Below are 25624 nucleotides of genomic sequence, written 5' to 3' on the forward strand. Positions count from 1 at the left end.
AAATGTATTAAAATATAGATTTAACACAAATGTGTTTTATTTTATTTAAATTATCCCTCAAGTTTAAAAGTTTCTAGCTATCTTTACAAGTTTGATTCTTCTTAGCTCAGTTTTTTGGCATATTTCTGAGCCAAATCTATGGGATTTTTTATTTTAAAAATAAAAGGAGGAAAACATTAACAGACAGACAACCATGTACAAAATAGCAAAAGAACAGTACAGACAGTACAGAGTTACAAACAAAGTGGTAGGAAATTAACAATGCTTGTTGTATTACATATTGATATTTTCAAAGTGGTTTCTCATGAAAACAGATAGAGACATACAATATTGCTCAATCAAGGACTCTGTCCATCTACCAAGGATTGGATAAGAAAATTGCGGTACTTTTATATAACGGAGTATTACTCAGCCATAAAGAAAGATAAACTTGAAGCCTTTATAGGTTTTTTTTTCCTTGTAAAGGGGTTGTTTCTCCCCTCTCTTGGGTTTATCTCTAAAGAGTATCTCGCTTAGGGGACAATGCAGGTGTCCTTGTGGCAATGATGGATGAAGTAACTATTGTGTGAGACCCAGGTTTTTGCCTGAGTTTTCAGGAGCCCATAAAGATTTTTCCCTTGTATTGGTCCTGGACATCCTGATGGTCTCCTAGGCCTTATTGCAAAGGGAAACTCATATTGCTGGTATCTAGGTATTGGCTGCTGTCCTCACTGTGTACTGTGTTGAATTACCTTCTGCTGGTGGAATCTGTGGTTTACACTCTCTGTATGAACTGGGCTGGGAGAAATCCCTTACCTTTCTTATAGTTCTTAAAGATCACTTATCATTTCCATTTGGTTCAGCATATTTGTCATAGAATGACCTTTCCCTTTGCCTCGGCCCTGGGTCTTATCTTATTTCTCTTCTGTGTCTCCACTGAGAATATGGGAGAACGCCTGGGTCACTGCTGTGCCACATGGGAGGAGAGGGGCAGTGGGCATTGTCTGCGGCTTTCTCGCTGCCTGGACAAATCATAGGGTTCCTGATGAAGTTGTTTCTTCCTATAGTAACCCACTGTCTCCTTATTACACCTTCCTCCTCAACCTAGATAGTGAGGGGAGCTCTGTCTCCCTTGTGCCTGATACCTGTGACTGGTAACAACTCAGGGAGAAAAATGCTTGTCTCTGAGAAATCGGGCAGCTCCTCACTCCTTCTTTAAAACACCAGCACCCAACATTTTTGGCACCAGGGACTGGTTTTGTGAAAGGCAGTTTTTCTGCAGACTGCGAATGTGTAAGGGAGCCTCGTTTCAGGATTAGATTGCCATAAGGAGTGGAACCTAGATCTCTCAGATGTGCAGGTAACAGTGGGATTTGGGTTCCAATGACAATGTGAGGCCTCTGCAGATCTGACAAGAGGTGGAGCTCAGGGAGCAAGGCGCAGTGGCTCACTTGCTGGCCAGCTGCTCACCTCCTGCTGTGTGGCCTCCTTCTTAACAGGTCACAGACTGTTAAATCTGGCCTGGGAGCTGGGGACCCCGGCTTTAAAACCCTTTCCTTTTCGTCCTTGGGTGGGCTTCTCCTTCCCCTTTCTGCATGGCGGCAGCTTTCCCTACAACACCGCCCCTGAATTCTTCACCTCTAGGTGTCTTATCCTGCACAGGAATGAGCCTTTCATTTCCTGCTTCAGGAAGCTTCTTGGTTTAGCTTTCATGACAGAGGAAACTGAGAGCTACTTTACCAAAGAAGGACACGACGCCAGAAGATCTTCCAACACTACCTGCAGTACAGGGAAAGTTCAGAAATTCAGTGGGAGGGGAGCAAGGTTCATGGCTCTTGACCAATAAAAAAGAGTAAAGTCATTAAAATTTATTGATTTACATAGTAGGAAACACTTAATAAAGAGTCAAATGGTTTAGAGGAGAGACATCAGAACTTCAATGGCCAGGTTTTATTAATTAGGAAATATCGTCAGAGAGAAAGTGATTCAGGTAGGATCATACCATGAAAGGGTATGATTAAGCGCATGAGGGGTGATTAAAATATACGATGAATAATTCAATTAAAAATTTAACACAAAAAAGATGCATTGCCATTAATTCCTCTCCAAATACTCCCGCTGGCTTCCACCGCACGTATCCCGTCATTGTTCGCACTTTCTGAAGCGGTTCTTAAAGTCCTCTTTTGTGATTTAAAAAAATACATGAATGCTGCTGCCAGGCGCCATCAGCTGGAAAAGCAAGCTTGTAGAAACATTACAGTGTGTCCCCGTCCACCTTATTCACCTGATCTGCACCGTGACACTTCTGGCTCCCTCCCCAAACCCAAATGACCATAGAAGGTACACGTTTTGAATCGGTTTAAGACACAGCGGCAGCCAAGGCAGTGCACCCAAAGACACTCATGAAGGAAGACTTCCAGAACTGGTTTAGAAAGTGGCAGGAATGATGGGATAAGTGTGTTCAAAGCAAGGGTGAGTATTCTGAGGGAGACATGTTTTTACTGTAATAATTTCTTTGAATGTAAAAGCCATATTTCCGACCACTCCTTGTAGTCTTACCTGGACTCAGCCATCTTGATTCCTACTCTTAATGTTTTCTTCTCACATCCCTTTACCTTTTTTGTAGCTGCAAACTAATTTATAGAGTAGGAGCACTGTGAAAGGTTAAGACCCTGGAAAGAGGAAGGAAAGATCGATGGAAAGCCAGTGTTGGAGCCTTCCAAGCAGACAGTTCCGGTGTCTCCCTTCCCTTTTATAGAGCTGCTTACTGACTGATGTAAGAAATTTGTAAGTTTTCTGCTAATAACCAGGATCACTTCATGACCCATCACTGAGGGTGACTTTAAAGAGTTACCCTACAGATGAGTGCTTCATGGGAAAGTTACTGAGTATCAGCAAGAATTCTTTGTAAATTATTTTTTAAAGCAAAGGAGGATAAAGTGAAATTGAGTGTACCTCCGAACTTGCACTATAAGAAATAATCTCACCAGGACATCAGAATATAGTTTTTTCTGTTTAAGAACATTTTTTTTCTGAAGCCAGAATACAATTACATTTTAGTTGCTGGTGTCAAAATACCATAAATTGAAGACTCATTAGTAAAATGAAGAGTTGTCTGGTGACAACTGCTTTCTTCACTTCCCATTGCAGGTATATTAGTAAGAATGCAGTTTTAGGTATACTTCATAAAAAAACTTTCCTGTTGTATTTGTCTAATGTCATGTGGGTTAATTCTTCACAAGAATCCTCAGGTTGATATTGTAGGGGAACGGTGGGCTACTTCAAAGTCACTAGGAAACTGTGAAGCTAGGTTTCCCTTGCCTAACTTGCGCATTTCTTCTGAATACTAATAAATCTATTAAATGATCCTTTATGACTGAAATGCACATGCACTGCTTTGTGCACAGAGGTAGACCCTTACGCTAACCTCCTAGGCTTCCACACTTTCTGTTTATCACAATCACACATATGAATTGATGCTTAAGCTTTAACATTGCTTGAATATCTTGACAGAAAAGCCAATTGTGTTTTAAATCTCAGAGGCAGTTGGTCAAGTGTGTCACCCCAAGTCAGCTGGAGCCACTTGTCGCCATGTATTCAGATGCAGTGTGGTGAGGGGACTCCCTTCGTTTTTCTGAGCTCCCATTTCACCATTGTGAAGGGGTAGAGTAGCCTTTATTTATGAAAGTTGTGAGGATTAGGTAAGATAATTCATGAGCAGTTCTGAATCATTCTTGCACACAACTGTTTCCAGAGAGGTCCTTTCCCCACCTCGGAGTCCCGCAAGGGTGTCTGTGTTCCTTCCTGTACCCACGTCGGTTCTAACTCATAGTAAACCATTGTTCATCGTACCGTCACTGCACCAGTATTGCGTTTACTGCCTATGTTTTTGTTTTGGTTTGTGCAATTATTTTTTTTTGAGATTTGCTCATAAATCTATTCTTATACAAAATGTGGGAACACTGAAGAAAGGTTTAGCAGAAGCAAAGTGGAAATGAATGATGCTTAGTGTTTTTGTAAAGTAGTGAACATTTTTTTTGTTCAGGACTTCTTGCTTACAGAGTATTCTTCCTAAAAAATCACCTAATTTTCAATTTGCAGTATGAATAAATGATACCGTTATTTTTAGTCCTGGAGAAGCTGTACGAAAGAGATGTTTGTGTTCACATTTATACTACAGGAATAGACCTGGAATATCTTTCTCAGGAAAAAAACTATATAGTGATATTTAATATAATTTAGAGATGAATAATAATTTAATAATACCAGAATACTGCAGTCTTTGTATTCTTTGTGACAGTTACAAGCATGCAATAGCTTCCTTTGTAAGGTACATGCAGCTTCAATCTTCTCGCTTTAACATTATATCAGAAGTGTTTTACATGTTATACTGTTATCTTCCTGTTATAAAAGGCTAAGCACTATTTCTTTTATTTAAGGTATCATAATTTTAAAAGTATAGATTCTGTTCCATTTATTTAACGTATCAGAATTCTCTAAACACTTCCCACTTGAGCATTTACATTGTTTCTATACTATAATAATTATCAGTGATATATTATTTTTTCCCATAGTGTTTGTTTTCTGTTAAATTTGTAGAAATGGGATTCTGTTCAATGAATGTAAATAATTTTCTAATTCTTGTCCCCTCACATTGCATTATTATTCTGCAGGATGTGCTAGCCTCCACCCAACCTAAAATAATGTATTCATCCAAGAATGGACTGAAACCTCCAAAGCTGTGAGCCAAAGTAAATTTTTTCTCTTTTTAAGTTGAGTATCTCTGGTATTTGTTACAAGGACAGAAAGCTGACTGACACAGTAGCTGAGTCAGTAACTCACATGTGAGATCTGATAGGATTTGATGTAAGTAATCCCTGAAGAGAGAGGGAATTCAGAGTTCAGAGTCCATGTAGGGGTTGGAGTAAACAGAAAGCAAACAACTCTTCAACAAAAAAGCACAACAAAATAACAAATTCCAAAATAAAACCACCATATAACAAACTAGACAAGTATTTTGAATCATCTCTAAACACCCCAGAATGGGGGCCTATAAACTTTCTCTGTAAAAGTCCAGGTAATAAATATTTCAGACTTTGTGGGCCATATAGTCTTTGTTTGGAGTATTCAAGCTACTGAAGACAAATGGAAAGAATATAGTTGCGTTCCAGTAAAATTTTATCTACCAAAAGAGGCGGTGTCCACATTTTACTTAAAGGGTGTAGCTTGCCAATCCCAGCCCTAAAAGATAGGCAAATTACATTATTGAAAAGATACCAAGCTTATTAAGTTGAGAGCTCACAATAGATGTTTAAATTCTTTCTTAGGTTTTTGGCTTTAACTGATATTTCTTAGAAATGTTTCTTGTGCACACTTTAAGATACTCTGAGGTTACACCAAACACTAGCAAGGGTTTAACAACTGGTTCTCTTGAGAAATATAAAAGCTTTGCTGTGTAGTTTGCCAATTTATGGTTTTTGTGGTATAAATGCATCTATCACAGCCATCAATATGACTGAACAAAGGGTTGGGATGGCAGGCATTTGGAACTGGCCCCAGCACCGTTGTCAGGCCGTACATCAGTTTGGATTCTTTGGGGAGAAGTAATGAAAGTCTCAACTGGTTTGAATAGTAAATAAAATGTACTGCAAACGTGTACAGAAAAACAGAAGAGGATCAACAGAAAGGAGAGAGAGGGAAAAAGGGCTGAAGAGAGGAATTAAGGTGTGTTATGTGCAAGTTCCAAATCCCCATAAGGAGTGCAAATATTTTGTACTACAAATATGTACTAATAAGTAAAAGATATTAAAAAATAAAGTAGAAAAAGAAATCATGAAGAAGTATCATTAAAATAAGCAAACAAACAAATGTCCCATTACCTAACACGTTGGAGAGTGTGGCTCCAAGTTGGCTAGTAGATCAGTGAAGTCACTAAGGTCCTAGTTTCTCTTCATTGTCTATTGTGCAGTCCTTGGCTCGCTGACTTTGTTCTCAGGCAAGCTTCCTTCATGTGACCAGCTAGCTACTGTGGTGTTAGGTATAATGTCCAGATTCAAAAAGAGGGACTTGTTTCTTTTCTGTGACTTTTTCCAGATTATAGCTCATTGGATGCAGTGACTTCATATCCCATCCCTCATCACCCACTGACAAGATAGAGAGAGACCAATCACAGCCCATTCCTTGAAGCAATGTCCACTGGAAAGAGCTGATAGACACCTGATTAAAACCAATGGAGGACATGTGAACTCCACTACAAGAGGCAGTATATATGAAAGCAAAACTATACGTATGGCAGATCTTATTAAATATGAATCAATCTTAGTGTGTTTAAATTTGGGGAGGAGAAAGTAGTAGACTACTAAAACTACTTATCCATAGCATAAAGTTATACTTTGGAAGGACTCATCCTGAAGCTCTGGGGTGTCGGTGACTCTTTTGTGAGACTGGATTTACTCTGAAATTAGAGATAATTCTGCAACAAAGAAGTCAGTAATCTCTGGACATGTTTTAGAAAAAGGAACAATACCATTTAAAGAACTACATTAAGCTGTATCAGGCAGCAATTCATGTCATCTGTTGAGTATGCCAGCAGCAAGAGTTATATGTGTGAGATTAGACAAAAATGTTTATGAATTTCTACCAAGCAATGGGGAAATGTGATGGAAGCAGCGCATGGCACTGGTTAGGGGAAGTGGCCTTGCCCTCACACTGTGGTTCACATCCCATTTCACTTGCTTAATGGTGTTAATAATAATTGAACACATTACTTCATCTTTCTAGCCCAAATTTCTTTACCTGTAAAACAGGGGTACATGACCTCAAAATAAAATGATAGGAACTAACAGTGGTTGCTACATTGCATAGTGTTATCTTCAATGAAGTTATTTTGAGGTCATGAACCATTTTTGTTGTTTTTGGTTTTGCCTTCATTGTTGTTTTGTTAGTTTTTTTCTCTTTAAAATAAAAAACACAGGGATAACAATACCTGAATTCTGTGGTTGTTGTAAGGGTTAAATGAGAGACTATTTTTAATGCCCATTAATAGCAGCTTGGCCTGTGGAAATTCTGTATAAATGGTAGCGGTAAATTTTTTGCACTCTGCCCCTAAATCAATATTTTGACTATTACTCAGTCCCTAGGCTGGTGATGCATAATGTCCTCATTTCCAATAATAACTTTATTTCAATTTTTTATCACTATATGTCTGTATGACTAACATTCATTGTGGGGAATAGGTACATGTACATAACACATTTCAATTCTTTAAAAATTTTTTTCTTTTTTGTAACTATCAGATTCATTCATTTATGTCTTTATCAAGATGATTATCATAAACACATCAATAATGATCTTCCAGTACTTTTGATGGATTTATAATAATCTTCAGGTGTCCCCTTACTTCCTTTGTCCCCAATTCCTAGGATGGCTAAGGAGGTGAAGAGGGAGATTACAGCCTGACAATGCCCAGGAATTGTTGTTACCGCCGGCCTCACTGTTATTTGCTCTCTGAACTCATATGCCACCAGGTCCAATGTTTCAATCTTGTAAAATCTGTCATGAGCCATTTTCTTAAGAAAGCTGTGGTCTTTAGCACACAGCTCATTAGGTAGTTCGCTTGGCCTGTAACTTATGTAGTGTATGGTAGTACATAGTAACTGTTCACCAAATAATGCACACTTCATCATGTTTGAAATCATGTTTCATTTAATTTATATTCAGATTTCTTCTGGAAATTTAATAAAATTGTATCAACAACTGGATTATTTGGTCAAGCTAAAAGAAAAAATATTAATCAAAACTCTTATCTTGCCCCTTAAAAATGTGTCCTTAAGTGTAATTAAGAAGGTTATTTAACGTGCTGAGGAATATCTTAAGGAACAATTTATCTTGCAGTTTCTAGGGCACCAGAATCACGTCATAGTAGATAGATAGTGTGGTCCTCGGCTGACAGCCTCACAAACCTGTGATGGATGTTAGCCAGACTATTCCTAACTGGAGGGGCAACTAGGGAAGAAGTTGCCTCTAAGCTCACTTGGGCTATTGGGAGAAAAAAATCCTGAGAGTTTACCTTTTTATTTTCTTGTTATACATGGGATATTCTTTTTTCCCACTTTTAAAAGAATTCATGTTATGTAAAATATAATAATAATACATTCATGGCAGAAAACTGGTACATGTATGTATCGTATCTTGATACTTTTTCTCCTTTTTCTTCTTTCCTGTCAGTTAGAGGCTCCACCCAGTTCCCTCAGGCTGCTGTGTGGCCTCTGCACAGGCAGCGTGCAACATGACAGCTTATTTCTTCAGCTCCCATAGGAAAGTGAGAGTAGCAAGACCGAGTCTTACATAACCTGGTGTGGTCATGGGAGTTGGGTCGCATCACCTGTGCTGTTTTGTTGGTTAGAATCAAATCACAGGTCACACCCACGTTTGGTTACAAAAAATCATATTAATAGGAAACTAATACTTCTTACCAAGTGAAAAATATATCTTTGCAAATGACAATAAAATGTAAATATGTCCACATTTTTGGTTTTAGATGGCCAATAACCCATGTGCCAGGTAGCAGTCTCTGCCAACCTTGAATGCTAACAGGAAGACACTGGGAAGCAGACTCTTCCAAGATCATAACTTGCTGTTGGAATAACTTGGAAAAGGAAATAAACAATTGAAACCATGGCAAAAGGACATAGAGCTGGGTCCACCTCCCCTCCAGATGGAGGCTGGGGCTGGATGATTGTGGCCGGCTGTTTTCTGGTTACCATATGCACCCGGGCAGTCACCAGGTAGGTGGGATTTTCTTCTTGATTTGTTAAGATCTGGCTTCTCTTGCCTTGTGAAAGTGTGTGTGTGTGTATGTGTGTGTGTGTGTGTGTGTGTGTGGCTTTGGTTCTTTCCTTTTTTGTTAAGTTTATTGGTACATTTTAGGTATACTTGTAGGGAATTTGTACCTGTACATGATATAATTTGATTCTTTTTTCCCCATTCCCCTTCCCTCCCTTCAACCTCTCTTCCTCTCCTTATTTACAAAAGCTTTGTTTCCATTATTTTCTTCTTTTCAAATCAGTTTTTTCTTTTCCTTTCCTTCCTTTCCCCATCCCTCCTCCCTAGTTCCCCTTCCCATTTAAACATTTTCTTCCCATTTCACAGTACCTAAAACACATTCTGGTCCTTATTTATACTTCCTGTTTCTCATACAAGAGAAACAACGAGGTATTTACACATGTGTGGCTAATTTATTTCACTTAAGAGAATGGTCTTCGGGTGCATTTATTTAGTTAGAAATATCTCAAGCTTGGGGCTGGGGATTTAGCTCAGCGGCAAAAGCGCCTGCCTGGCAAGCGCAAGGTCGTGAGTTCGGTTCCCGGTACCGGAGAAAAACAAAAAAAAAAAAAAAAAAAAAATCTCAAGCTTATCCTTTTTTTATGGCAGAGTAGTACTTCATTGTATAAAAAACAAACCACCTGTTCTTAATCCATTCATCAGTTGATGGGCATTTGGGTTGTTACCAAGATTTAGCTATGACAAACTGTGCTGCTATAACTATGGCTGTGTATATATTGCTGTGGTATTATGCTTTAATTCTTTTGGGAAGATACCAAGAAGAAGAATAGCTGGGTTGAAAGGAACCTCTAGTTTTTTGAGGAATCTCCACACTGATTTTCACATTGGTTGCACCAGTCTAAACTCACACCAACAGTGGGGAAGGGTTCCTTTTTCCTCACAGCTCCACAAGCATTTGTTGTTGGTTGATTTCTTGATGATAGTCATTCTTTTGGGGGTAAGATGGAATCTCAGTGCTGCTTTAATTTGCATTTCATTAATGACCAATGATGTTGAACATTTCTCATATATTTATGTGCAATTTCTACTTCTTCATTCAAGAAGTGTCTATTTTCTTTCAGACACCCACTTTTGGACTGGGTATTTAAATTTGGAGGACCTGATTTTTTTAGTTCTTTATATGGCCAGATAGTAGTCTTTTGTCTGAAGAAGAACTGGTAAAATTGTTTCCCATACTGTGGGTTGTGTCTTCACTCTGTTGGTGGTTTGTTTTGCTGTGCAAAAGCTTTTTAATAAGATAAGATCCCAGTTGTTGAATATTTGTGATAGCTCCTGTGTGACTGGGGTTTTGTTCATAAAGCGTGTGCCTACACCAAGAGTCTTCAAGAGTTCTACCTATTCTACCCTCCAGCATATTTAGTGTTCATATTTTAACATTTAGATCTTTGATCTATTTCGATTTTAGTTTAGTTCATAGTAAAAGATATAGATCTAGTTTTAATCTTCATGGTGTGGAAAGTCAGTTTTCCTAGCACTATTTGTTAAAGAAGCCATCTTTCTTTTAGTGCAGGTATTTGGCACCTTTGTCAAAGATAGGTAGCTAAGTATGTCTGGAGTTGTTTCTGAATCTTCTAATCTGTTCCATTTACACCTCAGATCTGTCTTTTGCCTGTCCCATGCTGTTTTTATCACAGTAACTTTGTAGTGTAGTTTCAAGGTAGGGATTGTGATATTCCCAGCCTTCCCTTTGCTGCCTAGAATTGCCTTTGCTATTCTGGGTCTCTTCCACTTCCAAATAAATTTTAGGAGAGTTTTCTCTAATTCAGTGAGATATGCTGTTGGAATTTTGAACAAAATTGCATTAAATCTGTATAACAATTTTGGAAGTATGGCCATTTTCACTATATTGGTTTTTCTTACTCAAGAACAAGGGATATTTTTCCATTTTCTGATATTCTCTTCAATCTCATTTTTCAGAGTACTGTAGTTTTCAATGTAAAAGTCTTTTACTTCCATTTAATTGATTCCTTGGTATTTCATGTTTTTGGATGCTATGGTGAAAGGTGTTATTTCCCTAATTTCTCTCTCAGTGAATTTGTTTTTCCTGTACAGGAAAGCTATTGAGTTTTGAGTGTTGATTTTATATCCAGACTGAATGTGGTTATTAAATCTAGATGTCTGGGTGGAGTTTTGGGGTTTGTCTCTGTAGAGTATCATGTCGTCTCCAAACAATGATAATTTAGCTTTTTCCTTTCCTATCCTGATTCCTTTTATTTCTTTCTCTTGTGTAATTGTTCTGGCTAATGTTTCCAGGGCTATATTGAATAAGAGTGGTGACAATGGACATCATTGTCTTATTCTTGATTTTAGAGTGAAAGCTTTCATTTTTTTGTCCATTTAGTATTATGTTGGCTGTTTGTTATATGTAGTGTTTGTCAGATTGAGATGAAGACTATCTATACAAATTTTCTGTAGGTTTTTATCATTGGACTTTGTCAAATGTTTTTATGCATCTATCGAGATGATCATATGGGTTTTCTCCTGGAATCTGTTAATATACTGTATTATACTTATTGATCTGCATATGTTGAACCATGTCTGTATCTCAAGGATGAGTCCTACTTGGTCACAGTATGTAATCTTCTTGATGAGTTGTATTCTGTTTGCCAGTATCTTCCTGAGAATTTTTGCATCTGTGTTCATTAGGGAGATTTGCCTGTAATTTTCTTTCTTTGTTGGTCCTTTCCTGGTTTTGCTATCAGGGTAGTGCTTGTTTCCAGGAATGACTTTAGGAGTATTTCTTCCTTTTCAATTTCATTAGAGAGTTAGCAGTATTAGCTCTTCTCTAAATTTCTTGTAGAATTCAGCAGTGTGTCCATCAGATGCTGAGTTTTTCTTGTTTGGTAGGTTTTTAAGTACACTTTCAATTTCATTGAGTGATATTAGTTTATTTAGAATTTTTAACTTTTCTTGATTCAACTTTGGTAATTCTTATGTATCTAGGAATATGTCCATTTCTTCTGCATTTCCATCTTATTAGAATGTACTTTCTTCAAGTGGATATAGATAATCTTTCGGATTTTTGTAGGATCTGTTCTGATTTTACCCTTTTCATTCCTAATTTCACGGATTTGAGTCTTTTCTTTCCATTTTTAAATAAGGTTACCTAAGGATTTATCAATTTTATTTAATCTTTCAAAGAATCAACTCTTTAATTCATTGATTCTTTGTATTGTTTTCTTAGCTTCAATTGCATAAATTTCTGCTCTGATCTTAATAATATTCTCCCTCATATGAGCTTTGGGCTTGACTTGCTCTTCTTTTTGTAGAATCTTGGGGTTCAACATCAAGTTGTTTACTTGAATTTGCTGTTTTCCTGATATGGGTATTCACTGCTATAAATTTCCCACATAGGACTGCTTTCATTGTGCCCCATTGTGCCCCTAGTATATTGTATTGGAATTACTGTTTATTTGTAAAAACTGTCTAATTTCTGCTTTAGTTTCATCTGTGCCCCATTAGTTATTCAGTAGGGTTTATTTAATTTCCATGTGTTTATGACTTTTTTGGTTTCTTTTGCCATTGATTTCCATTTTCATTGCACTGTGTCTAATAATATGCATAGGGTAATTTCAATTCCTTTGCATTTACTTAAGCCTAGTCTTTGAGCTAACATGCATTCTATTTTGGAGAATATCTTGTGTGCAGCTGAGAAAAATATCCCTTGTTTTTGAGTAAGAAAAACCAATATAGTGAGAATGGACATACTTCCAAAATTGTTGTAGGATGAAACACTGTAGACATCTACTAAGTCCACTCATTCAAAAGTTTGGTTCAGTTCTAATATTTCAGGGTTGATTGTTTGCCTAGTTGATCTATGTATTTGTGACAAGGGGCTATTGAGGTCCCCCATTACAATTGTATTAGTGCTTATTTGAGTTTTCCTTTCCATTAATATTTGTTTTACATAGTTGGGTGTGCTGGTATTTGGTGCATATGTGTTTATGATTGTTATCTCTTCCTCTTGGGCTGTTCCCTTTACAAGGATGTAGTGACCTTCTTTGTCTCTCGTACTCAGTCTTGGCTTGAAATCTACTTTCTCTGCAATTAGAATAGCTTCCCTTGCTTTTTTAGGGTTCCTGTCACATGGAGTATTGTATTCTATGACTTTTAGTCTATGAATTTCTTTTTTAATCAAATGTGTTTCTTGAATGTAGCATATTGCTGGATCTTGCTTCTTAATACTTTCTGTTGCTCTGTTCCTTTCGATTGGTGAATTGAGACCATTAACATTGATGATTATAGTTGATATATACTGACTTATCCTTGTCATGTTATTTTCCTGTTATTGGCTTCTTTTTATACCGTAAGTTTAATTGTTTGCCTTGCCTGGTGGATGCCTTCCATTAGGGTTTATGGGGTTGTAGCCTTGTTAGTTCTTTTTAGAATGTCCTTTAGAATATTTTGGAGTGCTATTTTGGTGTTTATGAATTTCCTCAGGTGTTCATTTTCATGGAAATATATTCTTTCTCCATCAATTTTGAAAGATAGTTTTGTGGGCTACATCAGTCTGGGTTGGAGGTTGTTTTCTTTTAGGGATTGAAATACTTCACTTCAAGCTGTCCTTGACTTGAGGGTTTGTGTTGAGAAGTCTGCCATGATTCTGATGGGTTCTTTTACAGGTGGTTTGTTTCTTTTCTCTAATGGCTTTTTAATATTCCATTCTTGTGTTGAATTTCCGGAATCTTGACTATTATATGCCCAGTTGTATACTTTCTGATCATAGATAATTGGAATTCCATATGTCTCACTTATGTGTATATCAAATTCTTTTTCCCTGTCCAAGAAGTTTTCTTCCATGATGTCTCATTGCACCCTGGGTTTGCCTTTGGTGAGCTAAATGGCTGGGGTTGCATCTGGGTTTGGAATGAGACATCTGGAAAATATCTTGTCATTTTCTTTTTTTTAAAGTTTAATTCTTGCATTGATGCTTGAAATTGCCTATCTTGAGTAGCCTTATTGTCAGTATTTAGAATCTTTAAGAAATGACTATTTCTCAGAGGTATCTTCCAGGTGTAGCTGGCTTTTGTGTCTCTTGCAAGACCCTACCTCTCCTTTTTATTTAGGATGAGAAATTGCTGTGTACTTGGCCTAGTCCCTGGTTCTTTGGCCTTAACCTATAGTATTTTTATGACCGTAGGCTATCTTAGTCTTGGTATATCAGGAAGAACAACTGGTTAGAACAATTATGTCATTTTCGCTAAAGTGGTCCAATAAGCATTAACAATAGCCTAAAAATGCCAAAATTTTATAACTATTAATTTGCCACCTTTAACTGTATGACCTAGATTTGTGGTCATATAACAAAATCTAAAATGAACCAGAAAGTTGTATGCTGTAGATAAATGTTCAATATGGCAATTTTATCCTCAGGGGAAAAAGTTTAAAAGGGCTTAAGTGGAAAATGTAAGTAATAGAAAGAAAGGTAGGAAGGCAGGATCACACAAGCATTGGGAAACTGGTGCAGGAGAGAAAGAGTGAAAGAAGAAATAAAAACAAGAACAGAGTAGAACAACAACACTCATCAAAACAATAACAAACAATGAATAAAGAACAAAAACTAACACTCAAAAAAACAAGAGAGGTAGGAAATTAAAAAAAAGGGAAAAAAATTCCTCTCCAAGGTGTGTCTCTACTGCTGCTCATAGACAGTGTGGACAGAAAGAGTCCAGATCCATGTTGATCAATCCTAGCAAGCCAGCATCAGCTCCATTGTGGGTAGTGGATAATTTCAGAGAGCCTTCACCCCTATTTCTGCTGAAGTTCAGGTTGGCCTCTGGCTATGAGACTAGAATCAGGCCTGCCCATCTTGCAGCAGTCCCTGGGCCTCCTGTGTTCTTGAAGCTGGCTGGGAGCCACTAGATGGAACCTGCAGCCTCTCTGAGTTCCAAACTCAGTTGGCCTCTTTCCAAGATGGCTCCCAGCCAATTGCCCTCTCTTGGTGGAAGTCCCAACAGGAACTACTCACCAGCCAGTGCTGTCCACTGCAGTCCACCACCCTGCTCCACTGATGTACTTCTTCATGGAGGCCTCTGGGGTCACCAGCAGTCCGGCATCTGCAGCCCCTCCAATGCAGTGAGTCTGGGCTCAGGGAGAAAGCACTGCCTGCCTCCTTCTCCTTCTTCATTCAGGTTTCTTTCTTCACTCTCCTCTCAGGATTAAATTCTTGCTTCAGATCTTTTCTGTGTCCCAGAAACCCTCCCCCTTATTCTCTTCCTCACATCATCAGTGTCTGGACACCAAATCTAAGGGTAGCTCTTTCTCTGCTGCCCACCACTCTGTCATCTTCCTGGAAGTCTTGTTTGTGTCCTTTGACTATGCAGATGTCTTTTCCTTTGCAAATTCTGATACTTAAATGTCTTGGATAGTAGTCTCTACTAATATCTGTTATGCATTAGGATGTTTAGAAATGTTAAGGTACTTTTAGACCAAATGTAATAGCTATTCCAGCCATTTGTTTTCATATGCAGTTCTAGAATATGCAAAGGAATAAGGTATGTATTACCTTATATAAGGTATGTATTACCTTATATATATATAAACAACTCCATTTCCCCGTATCATTAACATGATATATTTAAACTCATTGTATATAAAATAAATGGGAAATGACCCAAATTGTTCACTAGAGGAGTAATTTCTTCCATGGTATTTTCTGTAGATAATTGAGGACTTACATCAAGGAGAATAATTTACTGATGGTCTTTCATGCTCATCGGTATCGTATGTGGCTTGTCTTGTTTGGCAGGACATTAAATCTCAATTTTCTTTCAGTGACAGTTGGGATGACCAGACATATCCCATGATTGCTAACAGGGGCTGAAATTCTTGCATCATTTTTTAGGTTGTGGGTTAAAGTTTCAATTTCAGTTCAAGTGAGATCAATTCTGATTTTGTAAGAACATAAAAAGTAATGGTTCCCATTTAGTATGTTTGTGACTCATAATATTTACATTCATTTTGGAAAATTAGTAATATAAGTATAGTATTTTGATCATTTTAGCCTCTTTTCCCATCCCTTCCATTTCTCTGGCTCCTTAGATCCTTTTCTCCATCTCTAAAAAGTCTACCTCTTTATTTCTTACCATTCTTCCTTTATCTTGCTCTTTAAATTATTTATATTTTAGGATGCGCATATAAGGGAAACTACTCAATATTTAGCCTTGTGTCTTATTTATTTCACTTAATATTATAGTCTCACAATCCATTCATTTTTTTCTATGAATGACTCACATTTATTCTTCTTTATGGCTGAGTAATAATACATCTGTCTATTGAATGACAGACATCTAGGCTGGTTTCATATTTTAACTATTGTGAATTGAGCTACTAACTTGTATCAAGCATTCATTGAGGACAAGATTCTGTGGTAGGTGACTCCAAAAAGATAGAAATGTTGGACACCATATTGTAGGCCTACACACAAATAACTGAAATACCACATGTTCTAAATTTAAATTTCTGTAAATACAGACTGTAAAATCATACTGAAAGAGAGGTAAGTTCTGACCAGGAAGTTCAGGACAGGCTTTCTAGAGCAGTTGTTCCTGAGTGAAGTCTTAAAGAATGGGAAGGATATGGCCTGCAGAAATGAAATTAGAAGATGTTTCAAGCTATATCAGTGCCATGCACTTCATCTGTTACTGGCTTGGTGGTCATGGTGAGCAGCCTCCTGTCCTGGACTGCCAGGGATTTTACTAGAAATCAGAAAACAATGTTGTGGCTGGCAGCAAAGACCTATTATTAGAAGTTATCAGGAGATGTGGACAGGAGGAGACTGATGCTGGATAAAGTCAGATAAGGAAAGTGTGAAGAGGCTTTGGAACCCAAGTGTTATGAACCCAGAAGCAGCCAGGAGGATGGAGGGGGAGAACTAGGAAAGCAGCTCTGTGGTGATTTGTTCAACAAGATAATCAGCACCTATTGGGAAATCAGTTTTTTTTCTTCTATTTAAAAATGTACTTAAAACTAAAGGTCATGCATTCAGGTGGTAAATTCAAGCAATTTGGAAATATATACTTTTATTTTCCCTTGGTTTTTGCTGTCACAAAAGATACTGTAGTTATGACCCAAGTCATCATAAAATCCTATTTCAACTCCTCCCTTCCACCATACAAGTTTTACATAATGCTTAAAGTTGTGTAAGCTATTAAAATAGTCGTTCATTATTATTTACTTACTTTCTCTGTTTGTTAGTGTGTATTGACTACTTATTTTTTCTTTGGGACATCTTTTTAGCAAATAAATTATCTATGTTAAGAATACAGTTAATGTGTAATATGTAGTTCATAACTTCCTACACAAAAACACCCACACTAAACCAAATCACCTATGTCTGAGATTCATTTTTCTCTCTAGGTCTGCTGGATCCAAGTTAGTTGCAATAAGTGCCTATAGTGCTTTGAAACTGTGGGAATCTTTTGAACTCTTAACAATAATTAATATTCTGTAAATAATTTCTGACATTAACTGAACACTTGTGCTTGTTGGCATGTTTTCAAGTATCTTTCATTGATTACATTATTTAATTTTCATAACATACAGAGATTAAATAACATGTTTAAGGGCCATGTTTAGTAAGCTACAGTGCTTTTAACAACAAGGCTACATTTCCCAGCAGATCAATTTCTGACCTGACTTAGTGGGTAGTTTCATCCATCAAATAAAAAGCCTTATCAAGTGCCGGATGTTGTCACCATACAACGCTGTAAGAGCAACACAACACAGAATTTTACAGCAAAGTTGGAAGACTGAGTCAGCAAACACATTGACCCCTTAAGAGAAAGTGCCTTTGAGAAAGCGGTTTCATAACTGATGACACTGGTGATATTTTGTTTCTTCTTTCCTCCAAATAAAACCTATGAAATGCTGGATATGAGGAGTTGTTTGCTACTGCATGATTCAGAGTTATGTTTACCGAAAATGCTTACTTTATAGACAAGGAAACTGAGACCCTGGCTTTATTAGGAGGTATTCATGAGATCAATAACTGGCTAGAGAAAGGGAAGGAAAGGATAAAGAGAAGGAAGGAAGTAGCACTGGGCAGAAGAGTTCTTGTTTGTGTTGTTAGGCTAAATTAAAACTAGTGTAAGTTTGTTACAGTTAATTCATGTTGTTAAAAAGTTCTTAAAGATTTTCAATAAATTTAAATTCATACAATTATGCAGGTAGTTTATGATCCATTCTCGGTGTTGTAGAGGGTGACAATGTTTCAGTACTCTGGGCCCTGACATAATTAGCATCAGACCTACTGAGCATGCTATCTGGCTCCTTAATTACTTAGTGGAAAGGGATTATTTTTTGTGTCCCTTTGGCAGAGATAATTATATCAGTGTTCCGTGTGGAGAACAAGAACAGGGCGATGGTAACTGTAGAGAGGTGCCCCTCAGATGGCCTCAGCTGCAGGTGTGCAGTCAGCATCCTGCCTGCAGCTGTCAGGTTCTCGTGCTCTCTCTCACCTCACCTCACAAATCTGCCTCTCTCAAAAGGGTGTCCTGCTAGGGGAACATCTGGTGACTAATGGAGGAGGACGTACAAAGACTAAATCATTACAGCATTTCATTTAGGATTGGCTATGGATTTGTCAGTAGGCTGGTATCACAGTCTGAGATTCATATTCTCTCTCTCTCTCCCTTTCTCCCTAGTCCTGGATCGTTCCCATTCCTTGCAGGGGGATTGATCCCCACTGCGTAGTCTACATGTTAGCCTCCATGCCAGTGTCTGCTGGGACTTAAAATTCAGCTTCCCATACTCTTTTTCTTTCCTATCACTAGGGTCCAATGCAAAAAGAAAATCCAACGTCTCGTTAAAAAAAACAAGAACAAGTGCTGATTAAAGTATCAAAATAGAAAGCTTTTCAAGGTCATGAGTTCGATTCCCAGTACTGGAAAAAATAAATAAATAAAAATTCTAAAAAAAAAAATAGAAAGCTTTTCTTTCTTCAGTGGTCTCTCAATTTTTGTGTTTTCAATTTACTATTTAATAATTAGAACTTTTAGACAATGTGCAGCTGATTGAAACTTTGAAGTTTTGTTTCAATTATCATGCTCATTTACCTGCATTGTGTTTTTCAGATGTATCTCAATTTTTTTTGTGGAGTTCCAGACATACTTTGGTCAGGATTATGCACAAACTGCATGGATCCATTCCATTGTAGATTGTATGACCATGCTCTGTGGTGAGTATTATTTATGAAGATAGAAAATTATTGACTATTGTTGAACTGTACATGACCATGACCTTGCCAAGGTCAAATGACTTTCATTCTCATTTTTTCTAAGTGAAAATCTATGGCAAAAATTGGCTAAGTCTATATGAAAAGAAAAGATAAATCTATATAAAAATATAAATATGTATAATAAGAAAATAGCCAACTTAACCAGTCGTAGAATTAATGGTCTTGGCTGATGCCAGATGGAAGAGGTCATTAACACACTGAAAAGGACATATATCATTTAGGTTTTCTACACAGAGGTAGGATGTTGAACATCAAAGAACTTGTCCTGATTCAGGAAAGCATAGTATATGCTTCACTTCTGTCTTCCAAATGCTAAAGCTTCCTCATCCTCCAACTACATAAACAATAATTGGATAGCACCAGGTACCTTTTCTATAGACTCCCCTTAAATGCCAACAGTATCACATCATATCTCTAGACTTAGATTTCCATAGGGTTCAAAATTTGGCTCACAGATTTCATCTTTACAAGCATAAATGCTTGGAGAAGCATTGGGGAGAATAAGATTGTGTAATCAAGAGCTAAATGTATTCACTATAGCTATAATTTCATCTAAGAAATATCAAAGTTGCTCTTTAGGGGATGGAAACCAATGCTACATCTGTATAGCAGATGATGACAAACTCTGAGGTTTTTTTTTTATAAATTTCAAAGCAAATTTATTCAATTGATGCTTTAGAGCTTATAAAGCTAGATTATACTGGAACAATCTGTTTACAGCATAGACTCACATAATCCTTTTATTTAGATGAGTATGAAGTATTTAGGAAACTTTTATCTCTTCGGGCCTCATCTCAGTCACAAAGAGAAATACTGTATTATTCAGTAACTCATAATAACTTCATCTGATTAAATGTTATTGGATAGGGGCATTCTGATAGCATTGTGTCCAGGTTTTTGGTATCCCAAAGAATTGAGTAAGACATTCAGTGAAAAGAGTTTGTGGCCCTGATAAAGGCTGGTACTGGATCTCTTACAGTCCTGAGATAATAGGAGGAACTATAACGGGTTTGACAGGAGTCATGGCCCAATGGTGTACCTGACTTAGCCCACCCCTTGGGAGGAGGAGCTTTTGACCATACAAAATTTTTAGAGGAAGTGTCATGGTACCCAAAGGCCACAATGGAGTCAAAACTGCAATGCAAATGAGGTTGGATATAGGCAAATGTTGTATACTTTTGGACTAGTGCATGCCTGGGGGCCTTGAGGGTGATAGGGTGACATTCATCTATTGGTTTTCTGATATTTTGATGTAATTATCTTTGCTTTGTCTGGTTTGATTCTTATCCCATGGCTTTCTGTTGTTTACTTGTCCTTGTTCTACCTCCTACCTTAATTCCATTCTGTGCACTGACTCATACTTATTTTTATAAAAAATCTACATACTCAGGAATCAGTTGAATTGTACTGAAATGCACTCCTTTGGTTAGGAGAAATTAGAGAGCAATTCTAGTATTGAAAGCAGATTTTATGAGAAGGCTAAATTGATTCCATTGATAAGAATGTCTGGAGGTATCAAACAAATCATGTATTTGGGGTTTGTAGCCCATTTTGGTTTTTGTTTCTTCAACAATCAGTTGATTTTCAGGGTCACATTATTAGTCACAGTGTCTGTGTCATTATGCCAAGAGGTTGTGTTTATCTTTCTCAGAGGATATTGGTGACTCATTTCCCTCACTGTTATCTTCTGGAGAAGGTATGTAATCTTCCAACTGAGGTGAATGGCCTTAAGTGACCAGTATGGTCGCAATGACTATGTGAGACTTCGAGCACAATCATTTTAGGTCAGTATAATGAAATTCTATACAAGCATGTGAGACCCCTTATATCAAATTACCACAAACTGCTTATCAGATCATGTAGTATTAGAACATTAGACATTAGAATGTGGGACAAGAGACAACAGAAAAAAAAAAAAACAAGAGACAACAGAATCACATCTTCAACACTTACTGTATAAAATCTGCTGTAAACAAAACAGAGAAGTGAAAAGTATTCATTGAATTGGGTGTAAATGTTTTCATTGAGTTTGGTGTAAATCTTGTTACTTTCCAGTAACTGTAGTATCAGTATCCTTGAGAATTCAGTAGATTCTCAGGATGTTGTTTAAGATATATATAGATATAGATATAGAAATAGAGATAAGTATAGATGATATAGATAAATAGATATAGATAGATATAGTTGATATAGGTATAGGTACAGATATAGATACAGATGCAGATATAAATATATCTCCACTATTTTAACTAGATAAGAGACATTGAACTGATGACTGAGTTCATCACGTACATTAAGTTGCCCCCCGCACTTCAACCTAATAAATACAAAATGATTATATTATGCAGATACAAATATAATCACAATTCTGATCTTGTTCATAGGAGTACTGGTGGCAGCATGAATTTTTCTTTAGAAGAAAATTTGCATGCCTCCCTCACCATTACAGCACTTCTGCCATTGTCTGGAAGACCCAAGAGTACAGGATGAAATAACTCCACACTCGGTGTGAGGTGGCTTCAGCTGTACTTCTTGGTGAAGTTGAGCGTGCCATATCCCTCATTTTTGCCATCTTATCATTTAAATAAGTCTTCTATAAGCCTTAAGATCAACACAATTAGGATACACCGGCAAACTACAAACAGTGGGCACAAGAACATGTCACCATGCATGTGAAACATTTTTCTTAGATTTTTCTGGGCTTTGACTTTTCATCCACAGGAACTTCTGAAGCCTGAAGTCACTGCCCAATTCTATCATTTTTTAATGAGCTCTCCCTCCATCCTGGTCACACAGTACCACTTTTTTTTCTACCAATTAACTCTTGTCATTAATGTTAATGGCGTATGATCAGTACTACATCAAACATCCCTGTGCTAGTGACAGGTGATTTAAATAGCTAATTCACTGTTTTAAAGAACATCCTATACTTCCAGAATTATGACTGTAACAGAATGAGTAATACGTAAGTCAGAACACTTGAGTTTTAGTTCAGCTCTGACTCTTATTCTATGTGTGACCATGAGCAAATCACTTCTCTCTGGGCCTCAGTGTCAAAAGCTATAACATTGGAGGGATGCACCTGTTGCTTTAGAGGTTTATCTCTGCTCTGCCAGCATCACACCACAGCCTTTGCACAGTGTCCTCAAGGCCTTTCTGTTGACCCTATTTATTATTGTTTTTGAAGCTCCACTTGGGAGTGTTGTCAGTAACCATTTATCCTGTCAAGTGGGAATCATGCTGGGTGGCTTGCTTGCATCTACTGGCTTCATCCTGGGCTCATTTGCCACCAGCCTGAAGCATCTCTACCTCACACTGGGAGTTCTTACAGGTAAGGACACCATGTACCACCTTCATTCAGGTATTGCCAGGCACATCAATAGAGCAGTGATTCATAAAATATTTGGTTTTTTACATGCATAATTAGGCTGACCTAGATTATGTCCACTTACTGAGCAGTTAAACAGGATGGAAATGTTGTACTACCATAATGAAAATGCATCACCACTTTAATTTAGCCATATGATAAAAGTAACTGCTGCTTTTCTCTTTGGCCTTAGAGTATGGCTGATAGTCTGCATTCAGTAGAAACAAGACATTAGTGCAATGTAAATTTTCAGCCATGATCATCCTCCCAATATCTTTGCCAATATATTAAAATACTATCTGTGTTCAACCTGAGTTGAATATCATTGCAATAAGTATCATTACCCACTAAGTCAGAATTTCCCATTTAAAAAAGAAAGCCTCTTGTTGAAAATATTTTTATATTACACATTCTCTCAAAGGAAATGTTTAGAGAATCATAATGAATCCCACGGAAGGAGAAGCAACACTGTGCATTCCATAGATCATACTGAAGGGGACTGCATAGGATCGAGATGGGGTTGGTTGGTGGGACTGGGGAGCAGTTGGCTGCTCATTTAGAAGGGCAGGGGGGCGTTGCACCCATTCCTGTCTGGCAACCGTGCCAGAGGGTAGCACAAATCAGACCAACAAAAAAATCCAACTTCATAATAAAGCTGTAAATCTGGCACTATCGGCCAAAAATGGTACATCTCTGCCTACTAATTCAAAGGGCCTGGCAGCTGAGATGACCAGCAGTAACAGTTTACCCATTCCTATTGTGGTTTTAGCCCAAATCCAGAACTCCAGGCAACTCTAGATTGCTGACCATCCTGCACTCTAGATGGAAGGAAGACCTGACAGTGGTCCTCCTTCTCTTGCTCTGACATTCTAAATGCCCTGAAATCCAGTCCTTCAGATTTTCTTAACTTAAAAAGCAATAAAAGTGAAAACCTTTAGAAAGTTTCTGGTCTGTGAACACTTTTCTCCTGATCTCAACAGATAACGTCATTGCTATGATCATGCATTCAATTAGGGTGATGTTTTCAAACTTGAAGAAATCATTCTGGAATTTTGAGGAGTCATATATGCTATTTCAATCCAAATTCCTGAACAGTACAGATTTTCAGTGTTGTGTCCTCACAGAAATAATTTTATATTAATAAAAATTTGGATTATTTTTATTAATAATTATTAATAATAATAAAAATTGTGGATAATTTATATTAAAAAAGAGAAAGAGGGAGGGAGGGAGGGATGAGTTTCTTGTCCAGATTTTCTAGTAAATTCTGTTTAGCTTGCGTAATGATTTTTATGTTCTTCGACTTTAAGAAGTCATATTCCCTTAAAGGTATTCTTCCTAAGAAGAAAATCATACATATTCTATATTTTTCTTGCTGTGTATGACTAGGGAGTGGAGACTGTTTTTCAGCTTCCTATACAAGACAGCCTTAAACGATTCTCAGGAAGGCGGGTTCTCTTTAATCCAAATCTTCAGAGATCATTCCTGCCCTCGGCTACTCATGGTATACCAGCAATCACAGCGTTCTCTTCCCCTCAGGTCTCGGATTTGCACTTTGTTATTCTCCAGCCATTGCCATGGTTGGCAAATATTTCAGCAGACGAAAAGCCCTTGCTTATGGAATTGCCATGTCAGGGAGTGGCATTGGCACCTTCGTCCTGGCTCCCGTGGTTCAGCTCCTTATTGAAGAGTTTTCCTGGCAAGGCGCATTGCTCATTCTGGGGGGCTTCGTTTTGAATCTCTGTGTTTGCGGTGCCTTGATGAGACCTATTACTCTTAAAGAAGACCATTCAAGTCCAGAGCAGAACCCCATCTACCGAATTCAGAAAGAAGACTGCAAGCGAGCATCTCCCTGTTCATCTTTGACCAAAGAACTGGCTAAGACTTGCCTTTGTTGCTCCTTTCAGCAGGAATATAATTTTTTACTCATGGCAGACTTTGTTGTGTTCGCCGTCTCTGTTCTATTCATGGCTTACGGCTGTAGCCCACTCTTCGTGTACTTGGTGCCTTATGCTTTAAGTGTTGGAGTGAGTCACCAGCAGGCTGCTTTTCTTATGTCCATACTTGGGGTGATTGATATTATCGGCAATATCACATTTGGATGGCTAACTGACAGAAGGTAAAATCCAGGAAAACGCAGTTGGCTGTTGGGGGCAGGGGGAGTTTAAGCCCTGAGTTCACATCACTCCCTTGGTCTGCAGAATATCCAGATCTAACGAAGATTAAGAAGCTTCAGTATCTGAAGGCAGTCGCCTTGCTGTTTCTTCTAAGTCAGGGCTGAGCAAAGCTTTTTCTGTAAAGAGACAGTAAACACTGCTGGCTTTGTGGGTTATATTATCTTTGCCACAACCACCCCAAAAACGCTATAGCATTATAGCACAAAAGTAGCCATAAACAATATATTAACAGATAAGAGTAGCTATGTTCTGATGAGCTTTATGCCCACTGAAATTAGAATTTCTCTTATAACTTTTACAACACAATATATTATTCTTTTGATTTTTTTCCCCAAACATTTTAAAATGCAAAAAACATTTGTTTAGAGAACAAAAACAAGTGGCAAGCTGAGCTTGACCATAATTTTCCTACCCCTGTCTTGATGGTTTAGGATAAGACTATCTAAATTGCAGAAGCCAGCCAGGTATACTGGCCTATTCCTGCAATCCTAACTACTCATGGGGTTGAGGAATTAAGACCACAAACTTGAAGCCAGCTTAGGCGACTTAATGAGACCTTGTCTCAAAATAAAACATAATAACAATAATAATAATAATAAAATAATTCAAAGGTTTGGGAATGTAGCTCAGTGACACTGTGCTTGCTTAGCATTTGTGAGGATCTGGGAAATAAATAAGTTGTGAGGATCTTAAAATAAATTACAAACTCCAAGGATAACTACAAGTTCTGGTAATAGATTTAATTCTATCCCAAGTCAAGTCAGTGCTCCACCAAGACAGCTTCTAACTGGGCCTTGTGATTTTAGTTTCTTTTGAACCACCCCAGAGATTGGTTGGCCAGGAAAGAAGATCAGAATTAGTTCAAATAAGGGGTACCGTAATAATATTATCTGTAGTGACATATATGTATTTATATTTGACAGTGAAAGAGTAAATATTTTCATTACATTGTAGGTTTAGAAACCAAAGTAATAGGAAATCTACTAGGTAGCTTCTCCACCAAGTGCTCATCTGTTTGTA

General features: G+C 37.6%; 1 protein-coding gene across 1 annotated transcript in view; it reads left to right on the plus strand.

The window, feature by feature from the left end:
- Positions 1–25624, plus strand: part of Slc16a12 (solute carrier family 16, member 12) — an 85325-nt gene that overhangs the window by 54223 nt on the left and 5478 nt on the right. The window contains 5 exon segments of the mRNA XM_005385849.2: positions 8519–8648; positions 8650–8765; positions 18897–19000; positions 22248–22391; positions 23967–24546. Of these exon segments, the coding sequence (XP_005385906.1) occupies positions 8565–8648; positions 8650–8765; positions 18897–19000; positions 22248–22391; positions 23967–24546 (1028 nt within the window). The 5' untranslated portion in view covers positions 8519–8564.

This window comes from Chinchilla lanigera, unplaced genomic scaffold (genome assembly GCF_000276665.1).
Source record: "Chinchilla lanigera isolate Chin_1 unplaced genomic scaffold, ChiLan1.0 scaffold00024, whole genome shotgun sequence".
In the NCBI taxonomy this organism is placed as follows: domain Eukaryota; kingdom Metazoa; phylum Chordata; class Mammalia; order Rodentia; family Chinchillidae; genus Chinchilla; species Chinchilla lanigera.